Source organism: Carettochelys insculpta, chromosome 28 (genome assembly GCF_033958435.1).
Source record: "Carettochelys insculpta isolate YL-2023 chromosome 28, ASM3395843v1, whole genome shotgun sequence".
Lineage (NCBI taxonomy): Eukaryota > Metazoa > Chordata > Testudines > Carettochelyidae > Carettochelys > Carettochelys insculpta.
The window spans coordinates 2,153,277-2,175,630 of NC_134164.1; the positions used below are offsets into that span (position 1 = coordinate 2,153,277).

At 64.9% G+C, this 22,354-nt stretch overlaps 1 protein-coding gene across 5 annotated transcripts; it reads left to right on the plus strand.

The window, feature by feature from the left end:
- The first annotated feature begins 2,390 nt into the window (after window positions 1-2,390).
- OSBPL7 (oxysterol binding protein like 7) lies at window positions 2,391-21,431 on the plus strand. 5 transcript variants are annotated; one of them, XM_074978912.1, is made up of 23 exons: window positions 2,391-2,529; window positions 9,172-9,329; window positions 9,750-9,872; window positions 10,502-10,555; window positions 10,800-10,913; window positions 11,160-11,282; window positions 11,413-11,539; window positions 11,705-11,808; window positions 12,277-12,381; window positions 12,623-12,752; window positions 12,919-13,046; window positions 13,564-13,734; window positions 14,129-14,260; window positions 15,689-15,773; window positions 16,149-16,462; window positions 17,255-17,392; window positions 17,726-17,789; window positions 17,908-17,986; window positions 18,059-18,203; window positions 18,626-18,770; window positions 19,131-19,257; window positions 19,799-19,921; window positions 20,383-21,431. In XM_074978912.1, exons 2-23 carry the CDS (start codon window positions 9,207-9,209, stop codon window positions 20,489-20,491), a joined length of 2,763 nt encoding a protein of 920 aa, XP_074835013.1. In that variant the 5' UTR covers window positions 2,391-2,529; window positions 9,172-9,206; the 3' UTR covers window positions 20,492-21,431. The 5 variants fall into 5 exon arrangements, 4 of the variants coding, with proteins under 4 accessions (XP_074835013.1, XP_074835012.1, XP_074835014.1 ...); XM_074978911.1 differs by lacking the exon at window positions 2,391-2,529 and adding an exon at window positions 3,831-3,914; XM_074978913.1 differs by lacking the exon at window positions 2,391-2,529 and adding an exon at window positions 3,831-3,914 and having other exon boundaries at window positions 18,626-18,707.
- Window positions 21,432-22,354: the final 923 nt, after the last annotated feature.

Consider the following 22,354-nt stretch of genomic DNA (forward strand, 5'->3'; position numbering starts at 1 on the left):
CAGCAGTGACGACACTGCCTCTGCCTCCTCCAAAGATGAAGAGCTCTGAAAGGGAGTCCCCGCTCTGGTGTCCTTGTTCCTTTGTAGCAACTGCCCAGACACAGCTCTGTGCTACTGACCTGACCTTTGCAAAGCAGTGAGGCACAGCCCCAGCCCGGCTGTGGGACTGACCTGGGAGGACCTGAGTTAATAAACATCATGTTCTATAATGTTGGCCAGGGCGTGCGTCTGAGGCTTTGCTCTTCAGACTTTTACAAAGCTGTCTCACTCTTGCCGCTGTCTTGTCCCATGTGAATCCTTTGGTGGCTTCCCCCCTGGCTGCAATGGGACCAGTGGCGCTGGTGCCACAGGGCGCTAGCCTGAAGCCATCTTTAGGCAGAGCACAGATTCCCCTGATTGTCAGCCCGGCCTAGGCAGGGAGAAGAAAGGCCATTCCCTTTGCCCATTCGCTCCTTAGCCTCTGCCAAGACTCCACACGTGAAGAATCCTGGCAGATGACACCTCGGTGGCAGAACGTTTCACAGGCCTGGGATGTTAAAGAGCAAGGTCGGTGCTAGCCCAAGCTTCCCTTGGACTCTGCACCGGACTCTCTGGATGCCAGGTGGTGATCTCAGAGATGCTTTCACAACCGCTGCTTAGTTGGTGAAGGAAGGTGACAGTCTTTGGTCTCCAGCAAATTCCAGCCAAGGATCTCGAGCCCCAAGCTGAGGATGGTAATGTGCTGGGGAAGCAACGGCCCAGCCGGGTTGTGACCTGCTGCCCACCATGGGGGATTTCTCCCCAGCCACGTGGAGTGTCATGTCGTGTCTTTCCACTCCCCACCTATACTGATGTCAGAGTTATACTTAGCTCAGGGTAACAGGATGTGGCAGAGCCTGGAACAGAGCCCAAGCCTCTGCCTTGCCTTCCTGCCCGAGAACCACAGGGCTGCCCTTTTGTCTTGAGGGGGGAAGCTGCTGCACCTTCTGAAAGTGGCCTCTGGGAGCACATCCAGGTACCTGCACACCTGTGCGTCTCCCAGGCTGCCTTTGTTCTGGCTTGGAGCCCAAGTCATATGGTATCCCTGAGCCTCAGCATTGCTGGAGGTGGTGGGAGGGGGGCATCCCTTTGTTGCTCACCATTCTTGTTCCTCGATACACGACCCATGTCAAAGCAACTGTGATGCCCTCCTGATTAGCAGGAGGGGGGGCAGATTGTCCCAGCTGCGGCTTGGGGCGGAAGATCAAAGGGAGCTAGTAGCAACCACCCTGTCCACAAGTACAGGAAACTCATGAGGACAGCCTGGTTCCCTTCTCATGAAGGGGAATCATGTTCTGCAAGGCAGCCAGGAAGGAACTGTGTGCAGCTCCTGACCCTTTTGGGTCACTAGAGCAGGTGCCTCCACCTGTGGGGTCGACCATTTCCTGCCCCTCTCCAGCAGTCAGACATGGCCCTGAAAGACCCTTGTAATTGCCAACGGTGACATTGCATTTTCTGATTGCTCAGTAAGTGCCCCACTGCTACAACAGTGTCTGTGGTGCTGTGAGGGGGAAGGATATTTGGCACCATTCACCCAAGTGGAAATTCTTCTGCCAGTGGGTTTAGCACGTGGAGTTTTCAGCAGATTCTCTGATTGCAGATAGTGGCTGTTTTTCACTTGGCAGTATCTGAGCGATAACCTCTCTGAAATCTGCACTGAGCTCGGGGTGGGGAGCAGGTTTTGGTTTTGAAAAAAGTTTCATAAAATCATATCAGTTTAAACTGAAAAATTGCCATTTTTGGTAAAAACCTGCAAGATATTCAAAGGGAAATGTCAATGCAAATGGAAAAATGCGGTTTATCTTTTGTGTTTTTTCCCTTTTAGTGACCCATGAATATAGCTGTGTTTGTCTGCATCCTAACAAAACAGCTGTCTGGTAGCACTTTGAAGACTAACAAAATATTTTTTTAGTCTTTAAAGTGCTACATGACTGCTGTTTCTGTGAATATAGAGTTACTGAAAGCAGAGCCTGGCTTAGGTACTGGATCAGCACCATTCCTAAGCCTCCTTTCTCCTGTACACCCCTACAAACCAATTCCTTCCAGAGTGACTCTTTTCATCCCATATCTCTGTCCCTGTAGCTGTACCCCTGCGGAGCTTTCCTGTTCCACTCTGCAGAGAGCTGAAGATGTTAACCCTGTTCTCCAAATCCCAGCAGGCTGTGGGTCCCGCCTGCCTATGAGAAGCAGCTTTCTCTCCGCTTCACCTTGTGCAGCTGGAGCAGTTGAGATAAGGGTGAACATTTTACAAACTGTGACACAAAATTGGGGTTTCAGCTATATGCAAAGTGGGTTTCCTTCCTGTGGAAAACGATTTTGTTTTGTTTTTGGCACAAGAGCGAAATCCAAAATACAGGGGTGAAAGCCAAAACTATTTCCACTTTGACAGGCTGCAGCTGCTGCTGCTGTATCTGGTGGTAGCTGAGATGCCTCGTGCTCCCCTGCTCCTTGGGCTGAGTTTCCCTGGCTTGGTTTTATTTCCCATGATGCACTCCCCTCCCTCACAAAGAGGTAAGATGGTGCTGCACCATGGGAGACCGCCATGTGGGGTGAAGGGATGTATGAGGAAACACAGCCCCACTAGAACAGAGGGCGGGGGGTTGGCCTAGGTCAGTTGCATTTTTGGCCCCATGCCAGACAGCTCCAAAAAGGCGGCAGCCTTCCTGCAGGTAGCTGGTTGGCTGGTCTGTGTCTAGGCTTGTTGCTGATGTTCTTTCACCACTGAAGCTGGCAGTGCCCAGGCGATCACTGGCCCTGTGGTGGCCTGGCCTGGTAAGTGCCCTGTGTAATTCATTTCATGCTAGTAACACGTGGCTATCGGGATGACCATTCCCAGTGGCCCAGTGTCCATGGAGGTGGTTGGGGGATTCAGACACGCCCCCCCCTTCGCTGCTTTTGTCCTGTGCGTTAATATGGACCATGTGAGGAAATGTTCTGTTCCCCTGAGCACCTCGCTCCAGGATGTGTTTGGTCGGTCCTGGGGACCTGGCGCTGGGTTGATCCCGGGGCATTGGTGCTGGGTCGGTTGGGGGAAGCCAGGGCTGGTTTGGTTCCCAGGGGGTTGGTGCTGGGTCGGTTCCCGGGATGCAGTGCTGGGTTGATCCGGGGGATTGGTGCTGGGTCAGTCCCAGCGAGCTGGTGCTGGGTCGGTCCCGGGGACTCAGTGCTGGGTCAATCCCGGGGACTTGGTGCTGGGTCGGTTCCCGGTACGCGGTGCTGAGTTGATCCGGGGGATTGGTGCTGGGTCAGTCCCGGGGACTCGGTGCTGGGTCGGTCCTGAGGACTCGGTGCTGGGTCGGTTCCCGGGACACGGTGCTGGGTTGATCCGGGGGATTGGTGCTGGGTCGGTCCCGGGGAGCTGGTGCTGGGTCGGTTCCCGGTACGCGGTGCTGGGTTGATCCGGGGGATTGGTGCTGGGTCGGTCCCGGGGACTCGGTGCTGGGTCGGTCCTGGGGACTCGGTGCTTGGTCGGTTCCCGGGACGCGGTGCTGGGTTGATCCAGGGGATTGGTGCTGGGTCAGTCCTGGGGACTCGGTGCTGGGTCAGTCCTGGGGAGCTGGTGCTGGGTTGATCCGGGGGATTGGTGCTGGGTCGGTGCCGGGTGGGGGCCGGTGCTGCCCCGGGTGACGCGGTTCAGGCGGGCTCCGTTGCTCCCCCGCCGCCCCAGGGGCTCGACCGAGGTCCGCGGAGCGGGGCGGCCCCGGCGGGCGGAGCGGAGCCCTGGGGGACGCAGCTGTCTCGGCCCCGCTCGGCGGCTCCCGGGTCCTCCACGGAGCAGGGGGCAGAGCCGAGCCGAGCCGCGCAGGATCGAGCGGGGATTAGGGGCCAGAGCCGCGGCCGCCTCCTTCCGTGTTCCGGCTTCCTGCAGCCGCCGTGCCGGGCGAGGGGCTCCCCAGGTAAGGGGCTGCCAGGGCGCGCCGGCGGCAGGGATCGGGGCCGGCCGGGGGAGGGCTCGGGCTTCCCTCCTGGGCTACAGGCTGCGGGGACCCCCGGCTCGGGATCGCCCAGCCCAGCCCCGGATCGGTCCCGCAGCCCCGGCCCGGGATCCCCCAGCCCAGCCCCGGATCGGGTCCCGCAGCCCAGCCCCTCCGGGTCCCGAGGAAGGCAGAGCCGGCTCTGGCTGCCCGGGTGAGGGGCCTGGCAGGGGCTGGGGATACTGGCTCCCCTGAGCTAGGAGGGGCAGGGGAGGGAGCCTTGTCTGTCTGTCCGTCCGGAGGTCCCACACCCTGGGCGCTGCAGGGCAGGGAGCCCAGCTGTAGGGAGTGCGTCTGGGGGTCTGGCCCCAGTGCCGGGGGTCTCATGCAGTGGGTGGACAGGTACCCATGGGCTGGGCACTGTGCGGCAGGGGACAGGCAGCTAGGACGCCTGGGTTCTGGTCTCGGATCAGGGAGGCAGTGTGTCTAGTGGTTAGAGCCGGGGCCAGCAGGCTCAGCTCTGCCGCTACCTTGCTGAATGGGCTTACGCAAGTCGCTTCCTTTTCCCTGCCTCGGTTCCCCGGTGTGTAAAGCAGAGGTAACAGTTCTGGTAACTAATCCAGACAGGAGGCTCAGGCTGTGTTTGGAAAACGCAGCCTTGTACAAGGGCCTGTTCGTTATTTGCCGTCTTATTGGCCTGGGGTTGTCCTGCCGTCCAAGCCGACCGAATCGCTTGTAACAGCGTTTGGCTGCGTTTCCGCTTGGGCACGGCCTTCTCCTTCCCCTCCTGTCCCAACACTGAGCTGCAGCTCAGTTGTTGTGCAGCCATGCGCTCCGCCCCAGAAGCAGCTGCATTTCGGAAGGCCTGTGGGAGGGGGCGGGACGCACATAGACGTCACCCTCTGGGGTGGGACGCACCGTAGACGTGGCAGGTGGGTGACCTGCGAGTGGGCAGGTGGATCTGACAGGTCGTGTTGAGGTGGCAGCGGGATGGAAGTTTTCAGCAGGGGGCGGAAGGAGATGGGACCTCCCCCGGGAGCCTGGGCTGAGGACACCCCGTCAGTTTTCTTCGCACGTGCTCTGTTGCTGTGTGTGCGCCCAGAGCACCCGGCCGTGCTGGGGGAGGTACAGACAGAACAGCAGTAGAGCGTGGGGCCTGGTTTTTGGAGCGGCTCCGGGCCAGCCCTTGGCACCACTGCTCCCTGGCAGCTGAGAGCTGGGGCTGCCCAGGAGAGGTTCAGGTGCTGCCCAGCTGATGCGCAGGGTGCCCCCAGCCGGCGGCATGCACGTCTTGCAGAGGTGCCCATCTGCACAGGCCTTGCTTCACAGAACAAACGTCTTTCTGCTCATGGATGCAGAAAGCTCAGAGGGTCCCCTGCTTAGCACCCACATTCTCCCCTGCCACCCTCAGCCCCTTGCCATATCCTCCCTCGCCTCTGGATAGCCCCAGCACAGCACCTGGGTCCCGACTCCAACACCCCTCCCTCCGCCTGCACAGACCCACGCACTCCGGGCTTCCAGGCCTGGGCTGACCATTCCCTGCTAAGCTGGGAGGCAGTAAACTCAGTGGGACAAATCTCCAGTGGGGGAAGGCAGCTGGGTCCAGGCTGAAGCCTGGGGGTTGCTGTCAGACCCGGTGGCACCATGAAGGGGAAGTTAGCCGTGTAATCCCTCCTGCCCGCCCGCCCCGGGGCTGGGCCGGTCCCTCGGGCTCTGTTGTGGAGTAGGGCCTGGCGATCCCTTGCAGATTGCCAAGCCTGTGTTGGCTGAGCCCTGTCACTGACGTATCTCCTGCATGCGCCCCCCTCCCCCCAAGCAAGGAGGGCGAGGAAGGGGATCAGCCCTGGTGAGCTGCCTGCAGAGGTCCTGAGTCAGTGCTGGCCATGCGGGCTGGCAGGGCAGCCGAGGAGGCAGAGCCAGGCTGGGCGGAGGCTGCACTCTGAACCCGGCTGCCTGGCAACTCCCCGGTAATTAGCTGTCAAGGGGAAGTTGCACTGGTCAGAAGAGAAGCTGAAATGACGCCCAGGGACTTGTCTCTGCCCTGGCAGCCGGTTCTGGCACCTCTGAGCAACAGCCACTTTGCTCCTCTCCTCTCCAGTCCTTTGCGCTCACAGATTGCCTTGCCCAGGGAGGGTGCCGAGGCACAGGGCTGTGGCTGGTGTCCAGCGAGCTGCTCAGGAGGGCATGCTGGAGCAGGTGGGGCAGAGGTGGAGGACAGCAGAGAGCTAAGGCACAGGATCACCAGCCACCAGCCTTCCCTGTAAGCTGAGCACTTGGGTGGCTGCCCAGGAGGAATTCAGGTGCCGCCCAGCTGATCAGCAGAGCGCCCACAGCCGGTAGCCTGTGTTTCTCCTGGTGGTGCACATCCACACAGGCCTCAGTGCGGGTAACAAAATGTATTCCACACATGGATGGAAAAAATGGAGGGAACCCTGCTGGTCACCCCATCTGCTGTCTCCATCTGTGGCCATCTCTGATCCTCCTTGACAACCAGGCAATGCCCCCTGTGCATGGAGACCAGCGCTACTCAGGCTGGGGCTCAGGAGCTGCCTGAGGGCCCCTTACACACCCCCTGCGGCTCTTTGCAGCGTAGACATTAGCTGGTCTGAGCTATCGCCTTGTCAGGGTGACGCACCTATTAACAGTCCCTGCTCAGTCGGCTCGAGTGAGAATCCTGTATCTCGTAGCCAAGGGCATTCCCATGGGCCTGGCTCTCCTGGCCAGGGCGCATTGGGCTCCAGGCACTTGGGTGCTGCCTGGCAGGGAGGGGCTGAGGAAACGGAAGCCCCTGGGAAGTGGAGAAGCTGCAAACCAGATGCTCGTACTGAGGTGAAGGCTGCAGAACAGGACAAGAGCGTGGCTGGCACTGACAATGCAGGGTGGGGGAGACCCAGTGGCCAGATGGGAGCAGCCAGGGCCTCTCTGCTGGGGAGGGAGTGTCCCTGCCACTCGGCCTCTTGCTCCCCATGACACCTGCACAGGCCCCACAGCCGTTCAGCCCTGAAGTGTGTGTGGGGGTGTGATGGAGTGGGGGGAGTGCAAATGCGAGACTCAGGCTGGATGTGAGAGACAAGCAGCAGCTCCCAGTGGCTAAGGATGACCCTGGGGCTACAACTGGCAGGTAACACCTCTGCCCTGAACAAAGAGCAGGGAGGAGCCGAGCTGGGTTTTGAATCGGGGGCGGCAGTTAGAGGCTAGGGGGAAGAGAGAGCTGGAAGGCAGCCAGCCTGAGGAGGGGGAAGCTACACCCCAGAGGGGCACCCCTCAGGGTCTTCTCCCCAGGGCGGGCTGGAAGGGCTGTCGCTGGCTGCTGTGCTGTCGCTTCTGTGAGAAACTGGGCATCTGTTGCCTAATAAACCTTCTGCTGTACCTGCTGAGTGAGAGTCACTCCTGCCAGCGGACAGGGTGCAGTGCAGGGGGACCCCTGAACCCCATCACAGGGGGACAGTCCCCCTCTACAGGGGAGCCTGTGACTCCTGGCATGGGAGGACGAGGTCTGTGCTCTTCCAGAGGGCTGACCTGGGTTCCAGTGTCAGTTCTCCAAGGGGCTGCACATTGGTCCAGGCTCTGCTCTTCCTCCCGGTTCGGGGCAGCTCGGGACAGGCTGGGGGTGAGTGGGGACGGGCGGGTGCCTCGCAAGAGTCACAGGGTCCCACCTCCCAGAAGCAGCTTGGGAAGGTGGAATCCACGTCTCTCGGCTGGTCCATCTTCCAGCACGGGGGAGAACCTGCGGCCCGTGGGACGCAGCCGGCCCCGGCTTGCTTTGATCTGAGCCAGGGCAAGTGTCCACAGCCAGGCCTCAGCCCCTCTCTCCCCACCTCGCGGGCGCCCGTGCCCCGGCTGAGGGGATTGTCTCTCTTTTTGCTTCTCACTGCTGTGTGGGCCCCAACTCATTTCTCGCTGGGGCAGGGGCCCGACGCTTCCCTTTGTCTTTCTCTTGCTCCTTGTCTCTCATGTCCCTCAGTGTAACTCACCCAGTGCCTCAGCCTTTCCCATGTCACCTCTACGTGCTGGTGCCGTTCGTCTGTAGTCAGCCTTAGCGATTTGTCCACATCCCACTCGGACGGAGCTCCTGCTGCAGAGGAGTGGCGAGGAGTTGAGCCTACTTTTGTGGGTTCCTCTTTGATATCCAGGGCACTGAGGAGTTTTGCTGGCCCCTCACTATGCCTGAGATCTTTCCTTTGCTCCAGCAGATTCACGCAGCTTTGTGCATTGCTGACGGCCCATGAACCCTGGGGCCTGCTGGGTATTCTCGTTATCCATTCTGAGCCTCCTGTCTTGGAGACGCTTCCATAAGCTATTGGCGTCTGCCTCTGAATCTGCTGCCCTGGCCCAGGCGTTCCTTTGCACAGTGCAGCAAACAGACGCAGCTTCTCCAGATCCATGCGAGGGCTCGCAGGGCTGTGATACAGTCTCTCAAGGGAAGTGGGGAAAGCTTTGTAAACGGAGCCAGAGGGGGGCAGGCACATGCCTTGTCAGGAGCAAGCCCCCCGGGACTTGAGGGACCGAACGGGTCTTTTCTGTGTCCCACTCCTGTGCCCTGGGAAAGGAACAGGGGCCAGACCTTCCTCGGAGCAAAGCCCCCGCAGCTCTCACCTGCATGTCTGAGCCAAACTGACGGGCTGATGGGCCAGCTCCTTGGAGCCCGTAAATCTGCGTTGGTGGAATGGGGCTGCTTTTCCCTGCCCGCGGTAGATTTCCCCAGGAACACAGGCAAGTGGCCCTGTGGTCAGTGCTCTGGCACGTAACCCTGAGCCGAGTGGATCCAGGGAACTGGCTGGGCTGGCCAGCCCATGTCAAGACTCTGGATCTTGTAGCCTGGGGTGGAGGGGTGATGCTTGTCAGGGCCTGTCAGTTATGTGCTTCCCTGGCTGGAGGCCCACAGCTCTCGGGGGAGCTCCCTGGTGGGCTGAGCTCCTTGGAGGGGCGAGCTCCTGCCTCTGCATTAGCCGCCAGGAGCAGGGTGGGGAATCTGCAAGTAACATTGTTGGGGGCGTTAGAGATCCCGTTGCCCCTCCTGTACGTGTGACCCCACCGGATTGGGAATGGCGCTGGGCTGGCTGGGAGGCAGTGGCTGGGGTGGGGAAGCATTGGTAGAGCTGGGCTGGGTACTGGCACTGGGCAGGCTGGGGGGCTGTGAGTCAGGAGTGAGGGCGCTGGGCCGGGTTCCAGGACACAGTGTCTCCACGCTGGCGCTCGCAGGGGGTAACCCGCCGGGGCTGGGTTTGTCTGCCCGCAGGGGGCCTCTGAGCAGGAGATGAAGGTGGCGGCCTGATGCCGAGGGCCGTTCCCGAGGCCATGGGCAGCAATGAGAAGGAGCCATCTCCCGCCAGGAGGGCACCGGCGCCATCCCGCTCCAACAGCACCGTGTCGTCCAAGCCCGGCAGCGCTCACCAGGTCTGGCACCTCCCCTTTGCTACGGCCGCAGCGCCGGGTGCCAGGAGCAGGGCGGGACTGGGGGGGCTGGGGAGGAGGCCACTGGAGTCTCTCCCCAGATCTGGGCACCCTGTCCCCCCGGCAGAGAGGAGGCCCCAGGGGAGCAGGGGGTCTGAGGCTGCTGGCCGGTGGCTCAGAGCAGTGGCCAGGAGGAGGCCTGCAGGGGGCACAGCCCCTGCTCTCCCTTCCCCCATCGCACTGGTGCCGTGGCAGCCTCGGGGTGTGGGTGTGAGGGGTCCTGCTCCTTCCAGCCCACACCGCTCATCCCAGGGAGCACCGGGCCACTAAGGGCTTTGCCTAGACGCAGCCTCGTTACGTCCCTGGGCGCCTGGGCACAGGGCCTGTCCCAGTCACGCCGCCCGCCCCGCTCATGCGCTGCAGGGCTCCGAGTACTGGGAGGTGGTGGACGAGCCACAGGGCAGGATCGGGCCTGGCCAGGGCCTGGAGCGGCACGAGGGCTACCTGCTGAAGAAGAGGAAGTGGCCCTTGAAGGGCTGGCACAAGGTGAGCGGGTGACAGGGGGTCACCCCCTCCCCTTCCGCGACCCAGCACCCCTCTGCTCTGGCACAGCCTCCTGGCAGCACAGGGCCTGGGCGAGCTCTCAAACCCCGCAGCCTCGGCCTGGGCTCCCTCGACTCTCGGCCCGGGCCAGCACTTGGCTGGGGGCCGCCAGGGGAAACTGAGGCTGGTGGCATTGCACCAGCCGGGGGCGCTTGTCCCCCTGCCAGCCCTGAGCGAATTGCATGGCAAGGCCCTGGGCTGGAGGGCATCTCGCTAAGGCTGGGGCCTTGGCCAGCTCCCAGCTCGGCTTTTGCATTCTGTCTCCCTGGGCTTTGCCTGGTGGCTACGATTCCTCTTCACCTGTCGCACACTGTCAGGCGGCTTCCAGCCCAGCCCAGCCCACGCCTGGTTGCCTTTTGCTGCTCCGTGGCTGCTCCCTGGGTCCTGCGCTCCGCCCCAGAGGTGGCTGCAGGCCAGTGCTGAGTGAAGCAATGCCTGGGCGCCCTTTGCAAGTGCTTGGGCTCCCATGTGGGACGTGGGCTGCCTGGGGCAGCTCAAGCTGCCCTCTGCCCCACTGGTGGCCCTGCCCTGCACCACTTCTTCGGTCGCACTTACTTCTCCTCTCCCCCCAGAGGTACTTCGTGCTGGAGGAGGGGATCCTGACCTACGGCACCACGCGCCAGGATGTGAGTATGGCCCAGTGCCGTGGCGCTCGGGGCTCGCGGGGGCCGGGCCGGGCCGGGCCAGGCCGGGGGTGTGCAGGAGCTGGCTTGCAAGGGCTCTGTTGAGAGGGACCCCCAGGGATCGCACCCGGCCTCGTATTGGGGCCTTGTGTCCCCTGAACCCAGATGGGGGGGCAGGTGCCCCGCAACCCTCCACACGCCCCTGCGCTGCCCCGTGCCCCGGCATGGACCTCAACCCCCCCCACAGGTCCTCAAGGGCAAAGTGCACGGCGCCATCAACGTCCGCCTGTCGGTCATGTCCATCAATCGGCGAGCGCAGCGCGTGGACCTGGACACGGAGCAGAACATCTACCACCTCCAGGTACCGGCGGTGGGGGAGGAGACAGCGGGGGGCGGGGCCAAGGGGGGGAGGAGGAGGGGGAGTGGGGAGCAGAGAAGAGGGGAGGGGCGGAGGGGGAGATGGGAGGGGCAGGGAGAGAAGGGCTGGGGGGAGGAGCAGGGCTGAAGTGGTAGGAGGGGGAGGCTGAGACTACGGGGTGAGGATGGTTCTGGGGGGGGTCGCATGTCCCATCTGTCCCCCTCCCTCTCACGATCTCTGCCCCCGCAGATCAAGTCCCCGGAGCTCTTTGACAGCTGGGTGGCCAAGCTGAGCTCCCACCGCCTGGCGGAGAAGCCCAGGTGCCCGGCTCCAGGGGGGTCTCTGGCTGAGAGAGTGGGGCCCCCCGCCCAGGTGGGTGCTGTTCTCCGTGGGCCATGTGTAGGGGAGGTACTGCCCTGGTGGAGCAGGGAACCCAGGCAGGCGCCTGGGCCTTGCTCCCCCCGGGACAGAGATTTCCCTATGCTGCCTGTGTGCCCTGCAGGGCTCCGGCTCCTGGCCCCGCATCCTGCCATCAGGCAGTGCCCCGGCCCTCTGCGCGCTGAGCAGCCCCAGGGATGCGCTGCCCACCTGGCGGAAGGGGAGCAAGGGGCTGGACAGGTGCTCGGCAGGTGAGCAGGTGGGAGGCTGGGCTGAGGGCGTGTCTGGTGCCCCTGTCCTGGGGAGGAGGGGGGTTGAGTTGGGGGACTGGGGCCCCCAATCCCAGGAGCCCTTTGGGGGGTGATGGGGCAGGGAGCTTGCGTATTGATGTCCCTGTCTCCTGGCCGCCCGCTCAGAGCTCGCCGAGTGCCAGCGGAAGCTGCAGGAGCTGAACAAGATGCTGCAAAGCCTGGAGACCCTGCCCTGCATCCCATCCACACCCCTCGTCTCCAGCAGCCAGGTGAGCGGGGTCCCGGGCAGTGCTGTGTCAGGCACCCTGCGGGCAGCACCAAGCACCTGCCTCGCTGAGAGCAGAGAAGGCCCCAGGTCACAAGGGGAGCCCAGAGGCGGGATTTTGCCCTGACTCCACGGTGATGAGCTCTGCACAGGTCCCAGGGGCCAGCCAGCCATAGGGGGACTGAGCATCCCCGGGGCTGTCAGTGCGGGGCGGACAGTGGGATGCAGATTCGGTCGCCACTTGCAATGTGACTGTTAACTGGGCCCTGTGCCTCGCCCCAGAGGCGGCTGCAATTTACACTTGGTGAGCGATCCCAGGGCACCCCGGGCCATTCATTGCAGCTGCCTCTGGGGCGAAGCAGGGCGGCTGCACTTCGCACTCACAGCCCTGCTGCCTGAGTCTGCCCCTTGCCCCCCCAGTTCCTCGGTCCCTTCTCCTGCCGGGGGGCCTCATGGTCTCCTGTGATTACAGGCGGCAGCGGCAGCGGCAGCGGCTGCAGACAGACCCAGAAAGGGGAAGCGTTCCACCAAAATCTGGTGCACCCAGAGCTTTGCCAAAGACGACACCATTGGCCGGGTGAGTGGGACGGGGGCAGGGTCCAGCCCGCAGCATGTGGGGAGGGGACCCTGACGGCGCTGGGTCGGGGGCGCAGGAGGCTGGAGCTGACCTTAGGAGAGGTGGGTGGAGGCCGTAGCAGTCCCTGTTCAGTGCTCCAGCCAGATTCAGTGCTCAGTGGCTGGGGCAGGGGATCACTCAGCCCGTGCTGAGGTAGGAAAGGGGCGCCCCGTGGGGAAGCTAACCCCCCTGCACCCCACAGGTGGGCCGCCTGCATGGCTCTGTCCCCAACCTCTCGCGCTACCTGGAGTCGAGCCCGAGCCCGCCCACCTTCGGCCTTCCCCCAGAGTACAGCCAGCTGCAGAGGAGCTTCTGGATCCTGGCCCAGAAAGGTGGGATGCCAGGCGGGGGGGCGGCCCAGCCACGGGGACAGGCCCTGGGGTTGTTGCTCCCTGGATTGTGAGGTGCCGAGCGCATTACCGGGTCCAGCCACCGGGGGGAGACACGCTGCACACGGGTGGAGAGTGGGTGCAGCTTGACCGTGTCTCCCCCCGGTAGTGCACGGCTCCCTGAGCAGCGTGCTGGCCGTGCTGAGCGACGAGCGGGATCGCCTGCAGGAGATGCGGCGGGCGCTGGACTTGCAACGCCACCCGGACAGTGCCGGGACTGCAGCAGCCGCGGCTGGGGTGAGGGGCTTTGCCTGCAGGTTCCCGGGCTCCGGTCCCTGGGGGGGCTGAGAGCAGGGATGGGACCCCGGCTGCTCTGGCTCTGAGGCGGGAGCTGAAGGCCGAGGCTGGAGGGGAGACAGACCCAGGCGCGGTTCGACCCGGCTCTGCTGTGGGTCACTGGGGTTCCTTACCCTGGAATGGGTGTCCCTGGGAAGGAGACCCTGAGCTCCCTGGGATGGGGGAGGTCCTGCTGCCTCACAGGACTGGGGTGCTCTAAGTCGTGGGTTTGAATCCTGCCTGGGGTGACTGGAAGTCAGGGCCATGGGGTGGCTCTTGGCAAGGCCTGGCCGGGTTGTGGAGCACTGGCTGCGGGGAGGCTGGGCTCTGCCACCTGTGATCAGCAGGACCCCGGCAGCCGCTCGCCCCAGAGGCTCCTTGCTGGGGATGCTGGGCTGGGCTCCCCGGGGCAGGGGAAGGCAGGGCTGCACTCCCAGCACGGCTTCCCTCAGTGTTCCCTTGCCTCCTCATGGCCCAGGCCCCCCTGGGGCATCCAGAGCGTCCGCGGCGGTTTCACTCCCTCTCCCTCTCCTCGGACGCCACGCTGGACTCATTCGCCTCGCTCCGCGCAGACCAGGTCGGCACCCTGTGCAGAGGGGGGCTCCTTCCCCCGGGGGGCAATCCAGGTTGGCTGAAGGAAGCAGCAGAGGTACATCCTTTCCAGGCTTCCCACTAATTTTTCCATCGATGGGCAGAATAAATTTTGTTCTGTGCTCCGGGGCCTGTGCAGACGGGCACCACCAACAGACACACGGAGTGCCGGCTGTGGGTGCTCTGCTAATCAGCTGGGCAGTGCCTGAATCTCTCCCGGGCGGCCACCCAAGTGCTCAGCTTCCAGGAGACGCTGGTCCCATCCCCTCCGCATGGGATGTCAGTGTCTCTCCCACTCGGATTCCTCCCTGCCCTGCCCCAGCCCGCCAGCCCCACTGCTCCTGGCTCCCTCCCTGGGGAGTCAATTCTGCCCTGTTGGGAGGGGTCTGCGTCGTGTGTTGCCCCTGTCGTGGTCAGCAAAGGTTTGCCGTGACTGTCCCCTCTCCCCGCAGCCTGAGGCCCGGCCGGCCAAGGGCCGGGAGCAGCAGCTGTCCAACCGCAGCATCGTCTCGCTTGCCGACTCGCACACCGAGTTCTTCGACGCCTGCGAGGTCTTCCTGTCGGCCAGCTCCTCTGAGAACGAGGTGAGGGGCCTGCAGGGCTGTCCTGCCCTGAGCCGGGCTGTGGCCAGCCTCTGGAGCCCTGTTAGTGCCTGAGGGGAATTGAGTGAGATCACAGCCCAGCGCCAAGGTGGGGCCAGCGTTCAGCCGTGGAGTCTGGGCAGCGGTGGGGCTGGGTCAGCTCTAGGTGGGGCAGTGAGAGAGGCACAGGTTCACGAACATCTGTCTGTGCAAACACACACATACTTGTGTGCATAGACTGGCACAATCACGGTGAATGCACACTCAGCCTGACCCACACCTGCACACGCACACACCCATCGAATACTCACAGCCTGACCCACCTCTGCACATGCAGACACACCCTCAGCGTGTACACACACAGCCTGACCCACCTCTGCACACACAGACACCCCCCCAGCGTGTACACACACAGCCTGACCCACCTCTGCACATGCAGACACACCCCCAGTGTGTACACACACAGCCTGACCCACCTCTGCACACGCAGACACACCCCCAGCGTGTACACATGCTTGTACCTACCTCCGCACATGCAGACCCTCAGCCATCATGTACGCATGCCCAGCCCTACCCTTAGCCGCACACACAGCTGTTGTGTCCACACGCACGCACAGCCGTGCCCGTGCCCACGTCTGCCCGCGGCTGTCACACCACCGGCTGCACGCATCCCTGCACACGAGGTGCCAGTGTGGCCCTCAGGGTCGCAAAGTTGAGACCTCTGTGGGCGGGGTTCAGAGAAGGGGGGAGGGGCTAATAGAAGTGGGCGGGGCTACAACGCCAGTCCCGGGCTGAAGCCCCGGGCCAGCTTTGGTTGCAGGCGGGTGGCTTTTGCGCTCATCCGGCCTCTCTCTCTTCTCTCTCCTCTGTCCTCCCTCCGCCCGGGCCCAGCCGCTGCCTTGGAAGCCCCCCACAGCGGTGTCGCCAGCGCTGCCCTTCCTTAGTCCCCCCTCCTGCCCAGACCCCATTAGCGCCTAGAGCGATTAGTGCTAGGGCTCACCGCCCCTCTGCCCCGGCCCTCCCAGCTCTGCCTCCCCCCCGAGCCAGAGGAGAGCCCCTGCCCGCCGACGCCCCAGCGCCCCGGGCGCTGTCCGACCTGCCTGGGCCGTGGGAGGGACGACTGCCTCTGCAGGGCACAGGGGTCCCCGGGGCCTGGGCGCTGCCCACAGCCCCAGCTGCTCTCCCGAGCAGCCCTGCTCCCCGCCTGCTCGGGGGTGACAGCCCCTCCTGCCCTGCGTGCCTGGGGGCTGCTCCCAGCTGGCCGGGCCCATGGCCCCCACCCCAAAGGGGTTTCGCTGCAGCCGCCCAGGGGAGCTGTGCTTTCGCTCCCCCCCCGCTGTCCCTTCCCTACACCACTGTAGTCACCCACAGCCGGTCCCCCCCCCGCCCCCCAAGCTGCCAACCCGCCCTCTGCCCTTGCTGCCCCTCCAGGCCTCAGGGGACGAGTCCTGCATCAGCGAGGAGGCTGCCAGCAGCTTTTCCCCCGAGGCGGGGGCTGAAGGGCGCCCCCCGAGAGGTACCCACCTGGCAGGGGCAGGGGCAGGGGCAGCAGGGCCAGGGGAGGCGCTGGAGGAGCAGGATGGGAGGGGGACAGGCTGGAAGCACTGGGGGAGGGGCTAGGAGGAGATGGAGGAGGGGTTGTGGGGGGCGGGGTGATGGTCAAGGGAGAGGAGGGGGCCAGGCTGGGGGGAGGGAAGGGAGGCAGGGGCCAGGCTGGGGGGATGTAAGGGGGGCGGGAGCCAGGCTGGGGTGGATGGGGGGAGGTAAGGGGGGCGGGGGCCAGGCTGGGGTGGATGGGAGGAGGTAAGGGGGGCGGGGGCCAGGCTGGGGTGGATGGGGGGAGGTAAGGGGGGCGGGGGCCAGGCTGACTGCACACCTCCGCCTCCCGCAGGTGGGGTGGAGGACAGACCCGCGCCCTGCGCGTCCGAGCTGGGAGGGCAGGTGCTGCTGGCTCCCCCGCCCCTGCCTGCGCTGCTGCCCAGCCGGGTGCCCCGCCGGAGCTGCCTGCCGGCCCCCCGCCTGCCCGCTGCTGACCTCAGCCTGTGGAACATCTTGCGCACCAACGTGGGCAAGGACCTGTCCAAGGTGTCCGTGCCGGTGCAGCTGAACGAGCCCCTCAACATGCTGCAGCGGCTCTGCGAGGAGCTGGAGTACAGCGCCCTACTGGACGCTGCCAGCCACAGCCCTGACCCCTGTGAGCGCCTGGTACGGCTCCCAGCCCGGCCCTGGTGGGCTTTCGTGGGGCCGCAGGGGGCTGCCTGGCTGGCAGAGCCTTCCTGACCCGGCCTCCCAGGGGCCCTGATGCAGGAGGGTCGAAGGGCCGGGCAGCTCCCTCTGCGGATGGGCGTCCTCTCCTGGAAACGTCTAATCTGTCCTTCGTAGCATCCACTAGCCCAGTGGTCCCCAGCCTGGTCAGTAGCACGGCGCATTGCGGTGAGAAACCATCCCCGGCCCGGCACCCACCGAGCCGGTCTCCCATAAACCTCGCTTGCGCGCGCACTGACTCCGGTGACCGTCTTCCCCCAGAGGTTTGCACCACAGCCCTGCACCCAGGATCAAACGCATTCATCTTCCAAGCCCACCAGCGAGCACAGCCACCTTTTCCAACCCTGCTCAGCGCCGCGCCGCGCCGCGCCGCACCAGGGCCGGCGAGTGAAAGCAGCTCCTCTCCCCGCCAGCCCGCTGGGGCTGGGATGTGGCATTTAGAGCCCGTCCCAGCCCCAGTAGGCTCCCGCCCGCCCTCCCTGGCGTCCTCTTGACACAGCCGGGCGTGGGGGGCAGGCTCCCCACCCACGCAGCACATGCACTGCCTCCCAGCCCCGGGAGGCTCCCGCGGGGCCGGCATTTCCCCACAGCCCGGGGACGTCCTGGCTCACTTGGGCAGTTCTCACACACGCTGGTTTACAACCACTGGTCTAATTCGTCTCTCCCCGGAGCTTCCCCTCTGCCAGGGGACTGGGTGGATATGGACCAGGCCTCAGTGCCTCTTTCCCTCAGGTCTGCGTCGCTGCCTTTGCCGTCTCTGCCTACGCCTCCACCTATTACCGAGCAGGCAGCAAACCCTTTAACCCCGTCCTGGGCGAGACGTACGAGTGCGTTCGGCCGGACAAAGGCTTCCGCTTCATCAGCGAGCAGGTACTAAGGCCAGGCAACCAACTGACTGCTGGCTAGGGGGCATGTGGACCGCCTCCTGCTGCGTGTGTCATGAGCACTGTACTGCTCGCAGCTGGGGGGGCATTCTCCGGGCCTTATTTTGCAGCTCTCCCCCCGACCAGCTGACGAACAGCAGGGCACCGGCTATGTAGCTGCGAAGGGCGATGTGGGCAAGGCAGGAAAGGGAACGTTCTTGTGCAGAGAAGTGGGAGGACTGCACCGCCCCAGCCTCAGCTCTCTTGCCCGAGCGGGCTCGGCCGCAAGGTGCTGGCCTGGGTGGGGCATAGCTTTTCCTTTCGCTCCCCTCCTCGGCAGGTCTGCCATCACCCACCGGTCTCCGCCTGCCACGCAGAGTCAGACAACTTCATCTTCTGGCAAGGTGAGAGCCGGGGGTCTGGCTGGATCACCCCGCCCCGGCCATGGGACTCGCTCCTGGCCAGGACCAGGGCCAGGTCAGCCCTGCCCTGAGAGCGACACCGTCTCTCTGCTCCCTCTAGACATGAAGTGGAAAAATAAGTTCTGGGGCAAGTCCCTGGAGATCATCCCGGTGGGGACTGTGAATGTCCAGCTGCCCAGGTGAGTGCCCCCCCCCCAACCATCCCCTCCGCACCCCCTCCCCCGTCGTGAGCCTGTCTCCCTCTGGCCCAGGTGTGGGGACCACTTCGAGTGGAACAAGGTGACGTCCTGTATCCACAACATCCTGAGCAGCCAGCGCTGGATCGAGCACTATGGTGAGGTCCTGATCCGCAACGTCCGGAACAGCACCTACCACTGCAAGATCACCTTCTGCAAGGTGAGGGGGCGGCCCCGTGGCTCCCACCCCACGGCTCCCCTCCGCCCCCTACGTCTCCCACCCCACGCCCTCCCTCAGCCCCACAGCCCCCCTCCTGCCCCACACCTCCCCCCCAGCCTCCCTCCGCCCCCCCCATGCCTCCCTCCCCACACCTCTCCCCCCAGCCTCCCTCCGCCCCCCCATGCCTCCCTCCCCACACCGCCCACCCCGCACCTCTCCCCCCAGCCTCCCTCCGCCCCTCCATGTCTCCCTCCCCACACCTCTCCCCCCAGCCTCCCTCCGCCCCCCCCCATGCCTCCCTCCCCACACCTCCTGCCCCACACCTCTCCCCTCCAGCCTCCCACCTCTTAGGGCAGGACCGGACCCCTCTTGTTCTCTCTCCCCTCCCCTCATTGGCCCCCACGTCTCTCCCACACCCACAGGCTCGCTACTGGGGCTCCGGCATCAACGAGGTTCAGGGAGCCGTGTTCAGCCGCAGCGGGCAGGTCGTGCACCGGCTCTTTGGCAAGTGGCACGAGGGGCTGTACCTTGGCGCACCCCCCACTGGCCAGTGCCTCTGGAAACCCCGTAAGGACCGGGGCTCCCGGCCAGCACCCCTGCTGGCGCGGGGGGGCTTTGTGCAGGGCCCTGGGAAACCGCCCCCAGCAGGGACACCCCCACGCTGCCCTCCGCGGGGTGGGGGCCATCCCCTGCTGCTCGGGCTCCTCTGGGAGGCCGGCAGAGACGCTGGCCCCCAAAGGGCCCTTCGGGCAGTGCGCCTGCACACGAGCTGCGGGGGGGCGGGGCAGGAGGCCCAGTCTGGGCTGCAGGCCTCAGGCCCCACTGATCCATGGGCCTGTCCCTGGGTGGGCGTGGAGTCTGCTGGGGTCGGGGGGAGAGTCAGTGCCAGAGGAGGGGACTCAGAGGCCGGCTCGGTGCCCCCTGCAGACCCCATGCCCCGCGAGCACGAGAAGAACTACGGCTTCACGCAGTTTGCCCTAGAGCTGAACGAGGTGACGCCGGAGCTCAAGCGTTTCCTGCCTTCCACGGACACAAGGCTGCGCCCCGACCAGCGGTGAGTGCGGCACCCGGGTCCCCCCACTCAACCGGTGGGTGAGCTGGGGATGTGGGGCAGGTAGGGAAAGGATGTAACTGAGACCCCACAGCACATTGCAGGTGTGATCACCCCTAGGACCTAGACAAGGAGGTGCATGGGGTGGTGGGGGGGGGAGCTGAGACCCCCACAGCTCATTGCAGGTGTGATCGCCCCTGAGACCTAGACAAGGAGGTGCCTGGGGTGGTGGTGGGGGAGGGTAGCTGAGACCCCACAGCTCATTGCAGGTGTGATCGCCCCTGAGACTTAGACAAGGAGGTGCCTGGGGTGGTGGTGGGCGGGGGGTAGCTGAGATCCCCACAGCTCATTGCAGGTGTGATCGCCCCTGAGACCTAGACAAGGAGGTGCATGGGGTGGTGGTGGGGGTAGCTGAGACCTCACAGCTCATTGCAGGTGTGATCGCCCCTGAGACCCAGACAAGGAGGTGCATGGGGTGGTGGTGGGAGGGGTAGCTGAGCCCCCACAGCTCATTGCAGGTGTGATCGCCCCCTCACACTCACAGCTACCTGGAGGAGGGTAATGTGCAAGCAGCAGAGTCCCAGAAGCGCCGGATTGAGCAGCTGCAGAGAGACCGGCGCCGGGTGATGGAGGAAAACAACATCTGCCACCAGCCGCGGTTCTTCAGGTGCCAGCCCCGGCCCTGCACTCTGGGTGCCTGTCCTCTCTGCCCCCACCCCGCAGAGGGGCCAAGGGCCTGTGGGTGGGGGCTGGGCTGGGCATTGCTATGGGGACTGTGGGAGCTGGGGGGCCTGGCTCAGCCCAAGCCACAAGGGGGCCACAGGAAATGGAGCAGGAGCAGGGCTCAGGGCAGGGGTTGAGGGGAGATGAGGAGCCTGGGGGGGGGGGCCTGTCTTGAGATATTGGGGGGAAAAGGGGCAGTGAGTTCAGGGTTGGGGTTATAGCTGAGTGCCCCCCCCCCCCCAGCTCAGTGCAGGTGTGATTCCCCCCCCCCCCCCCCCCACCCCCAGCTAGGGAAGGGGCTGTGTACAAGGAGGGAAGGTACAGCTGAGACACCCCCCAAGCTCAGTGCAGGTGTGATCCACCCTCTCCCCCCCCCCCCCCGCCCCGCCCCGCCCCACTCAGCAGGCGGCAGATGGACCCGAGCGGCAAGGAGTCCTGGGTCAGCAACGGCACCTACTGGACGCTGCGGGCGGAGCCCGGCTACGCCAACCTGGACAGTGCAGTGCTGTGGTAGCGACGGGCACCCCGGCGGGGGGCTGCCCCCCAACACACACGGACTTGTGGGCTGGGAGTTGGGGGGGAGGGGTGCTCCACAGTGCCCCCTGCTGGACGAGCCCGACCTGGGCACCACATCCCAGCGCCCCCTGCTGGACAAGCGCGGCCTGGGCACCGCATCCCAGCGCCCCCTGCTGGACAAGCCCGGCCTGGGCACCGCATCCCAGCGCCCCCTGCTGGATAAGCCCGGCCTGGGCACTGCATCCCAGCGCCCCCTGCTGGACAAGCGCGGCCTGGGCACCGCATCCCAGCGCCCCCTGCTGGACAAGCCCGGCCTGGGCACTGCATCCCAGCGCCCCCTGCTGGACAAGCGCGGCCTGGGCACCGCATCCCAGCGCCCCCTGCTGGATAAGCCCGGCCTGGGCACTGCATCCCAGCGCCCCCTGCTGGACAAGCGCGGCCTGGGCACCGCATCCCAGCGCCCCCTGCTGGACAAGCCCGGCCTGGGCACTGCATCCCAGCAGGCAGGGCACAGATGCCACAGGGGAGAGGCGCATGGCCCCATCCCAGCCCTGCTGGCACTGTCTGCTGGCCAGGCAGCCTGCCCCCTGCTCGCACCCCATGGACCGTGGTGGTGCCAACCAGAGGCCCCCACTTCTGCACCCATAAGGAGAGCAGGGGTGGGGGCAGGTTATGGTTCCAGTTATTTGTACTAAACAAAACTGTGCCCAGAGGGGCCTGCACTGGGAGTCCCGCCTCAGCCCCTCAGGACCCTCTAACCCCAGGGCAGGGCCAAGGGATGTGGTTGCAGAGGAAGCCTGGTAGAGTCCTACAGCTGGTGCCCAAGTCCAGCCCAGCCAGGCAGCAGCATCTAGTGGTTAGAGCAGAGGAGGGTGGGGAGCCAGGACTCTTGGGTTCCGTCTCCTCAGCTGTAAGGATTGGGCAGGTGCCCACCCCCCCCCCCCCCCCCCAAGCCAGCCAGCAGGGAGGGCAGAGTGGGCTGGGGCATGACTGAGGGGGTAGCGCCTCAGGGGCCTGTCTGGGCAGAGGTGGCTTGTTCCCCAGGGCCCCAGCTCCATTTCTCTCCCGTTGTGGGGTGGGGTTGGCCACACCCCTTCAGCTCAGGCAGTGGGGGCTGGCGCACGGCTGGTACCTATGGGGGGGGGCACTGTGCAGGGTTCCCCCTTCCCATGCCCTCACCCCTCGGTGGGGGGCAGGGGCTCCTGGCTGGCTGGGGGGGCGGGGGGGCAGGACAGTGGGTGGGGTTGGCCTGCAGGGGGCAGCCCCTCACCACCTCCTTCCACGCCCTGCCCTGAGGTGGGACCCGCCTTCGCGCTCACCTGCGCCACCCCTCCAGGACAGGAGCAGCACGAGCCCCCTGCCGCCCAGCCCCCCCAGCTCCTGTGTAGTGGTGGCTGCAGGGCCCCTTCTCCCGTGCCCGAGCAGTCAGGCGCCCCATTTTGCTGCTGGCGGCCCGTGGTTCTGCCGGGTTCCTCTCCTCGCCCGCTCACTTTGCACCACTCGTGCGCACACACACTGGTACCGCCGCCCCCCGCCTCAGCCACTCGCAGGCCTGGCACCCACTCAGCTGCTGCTGCTGCACACGCCTTGTGTTCATGCACAGCTGGTGTTGTGCAGGGCACAGCCCCCATTGACAGGGCACCAGGGCACGCTCCCCCTCCCCCACACCTGCAGGGGGCACGGTTCCTAGATACTCCCGGCCCATCATACACACTCACATCTCTGTGTGCCAGGGCAGGCGCTGGCCACACGAGCCAGCCCCCTGCCCACACACGTGTGCCCACCTGCCCCCCCCCCAACAACAGACACTTAGCTGGAACAGGGCCCCTCCAGGCAGGCACTGCTGCAGCCCCACCCCCCC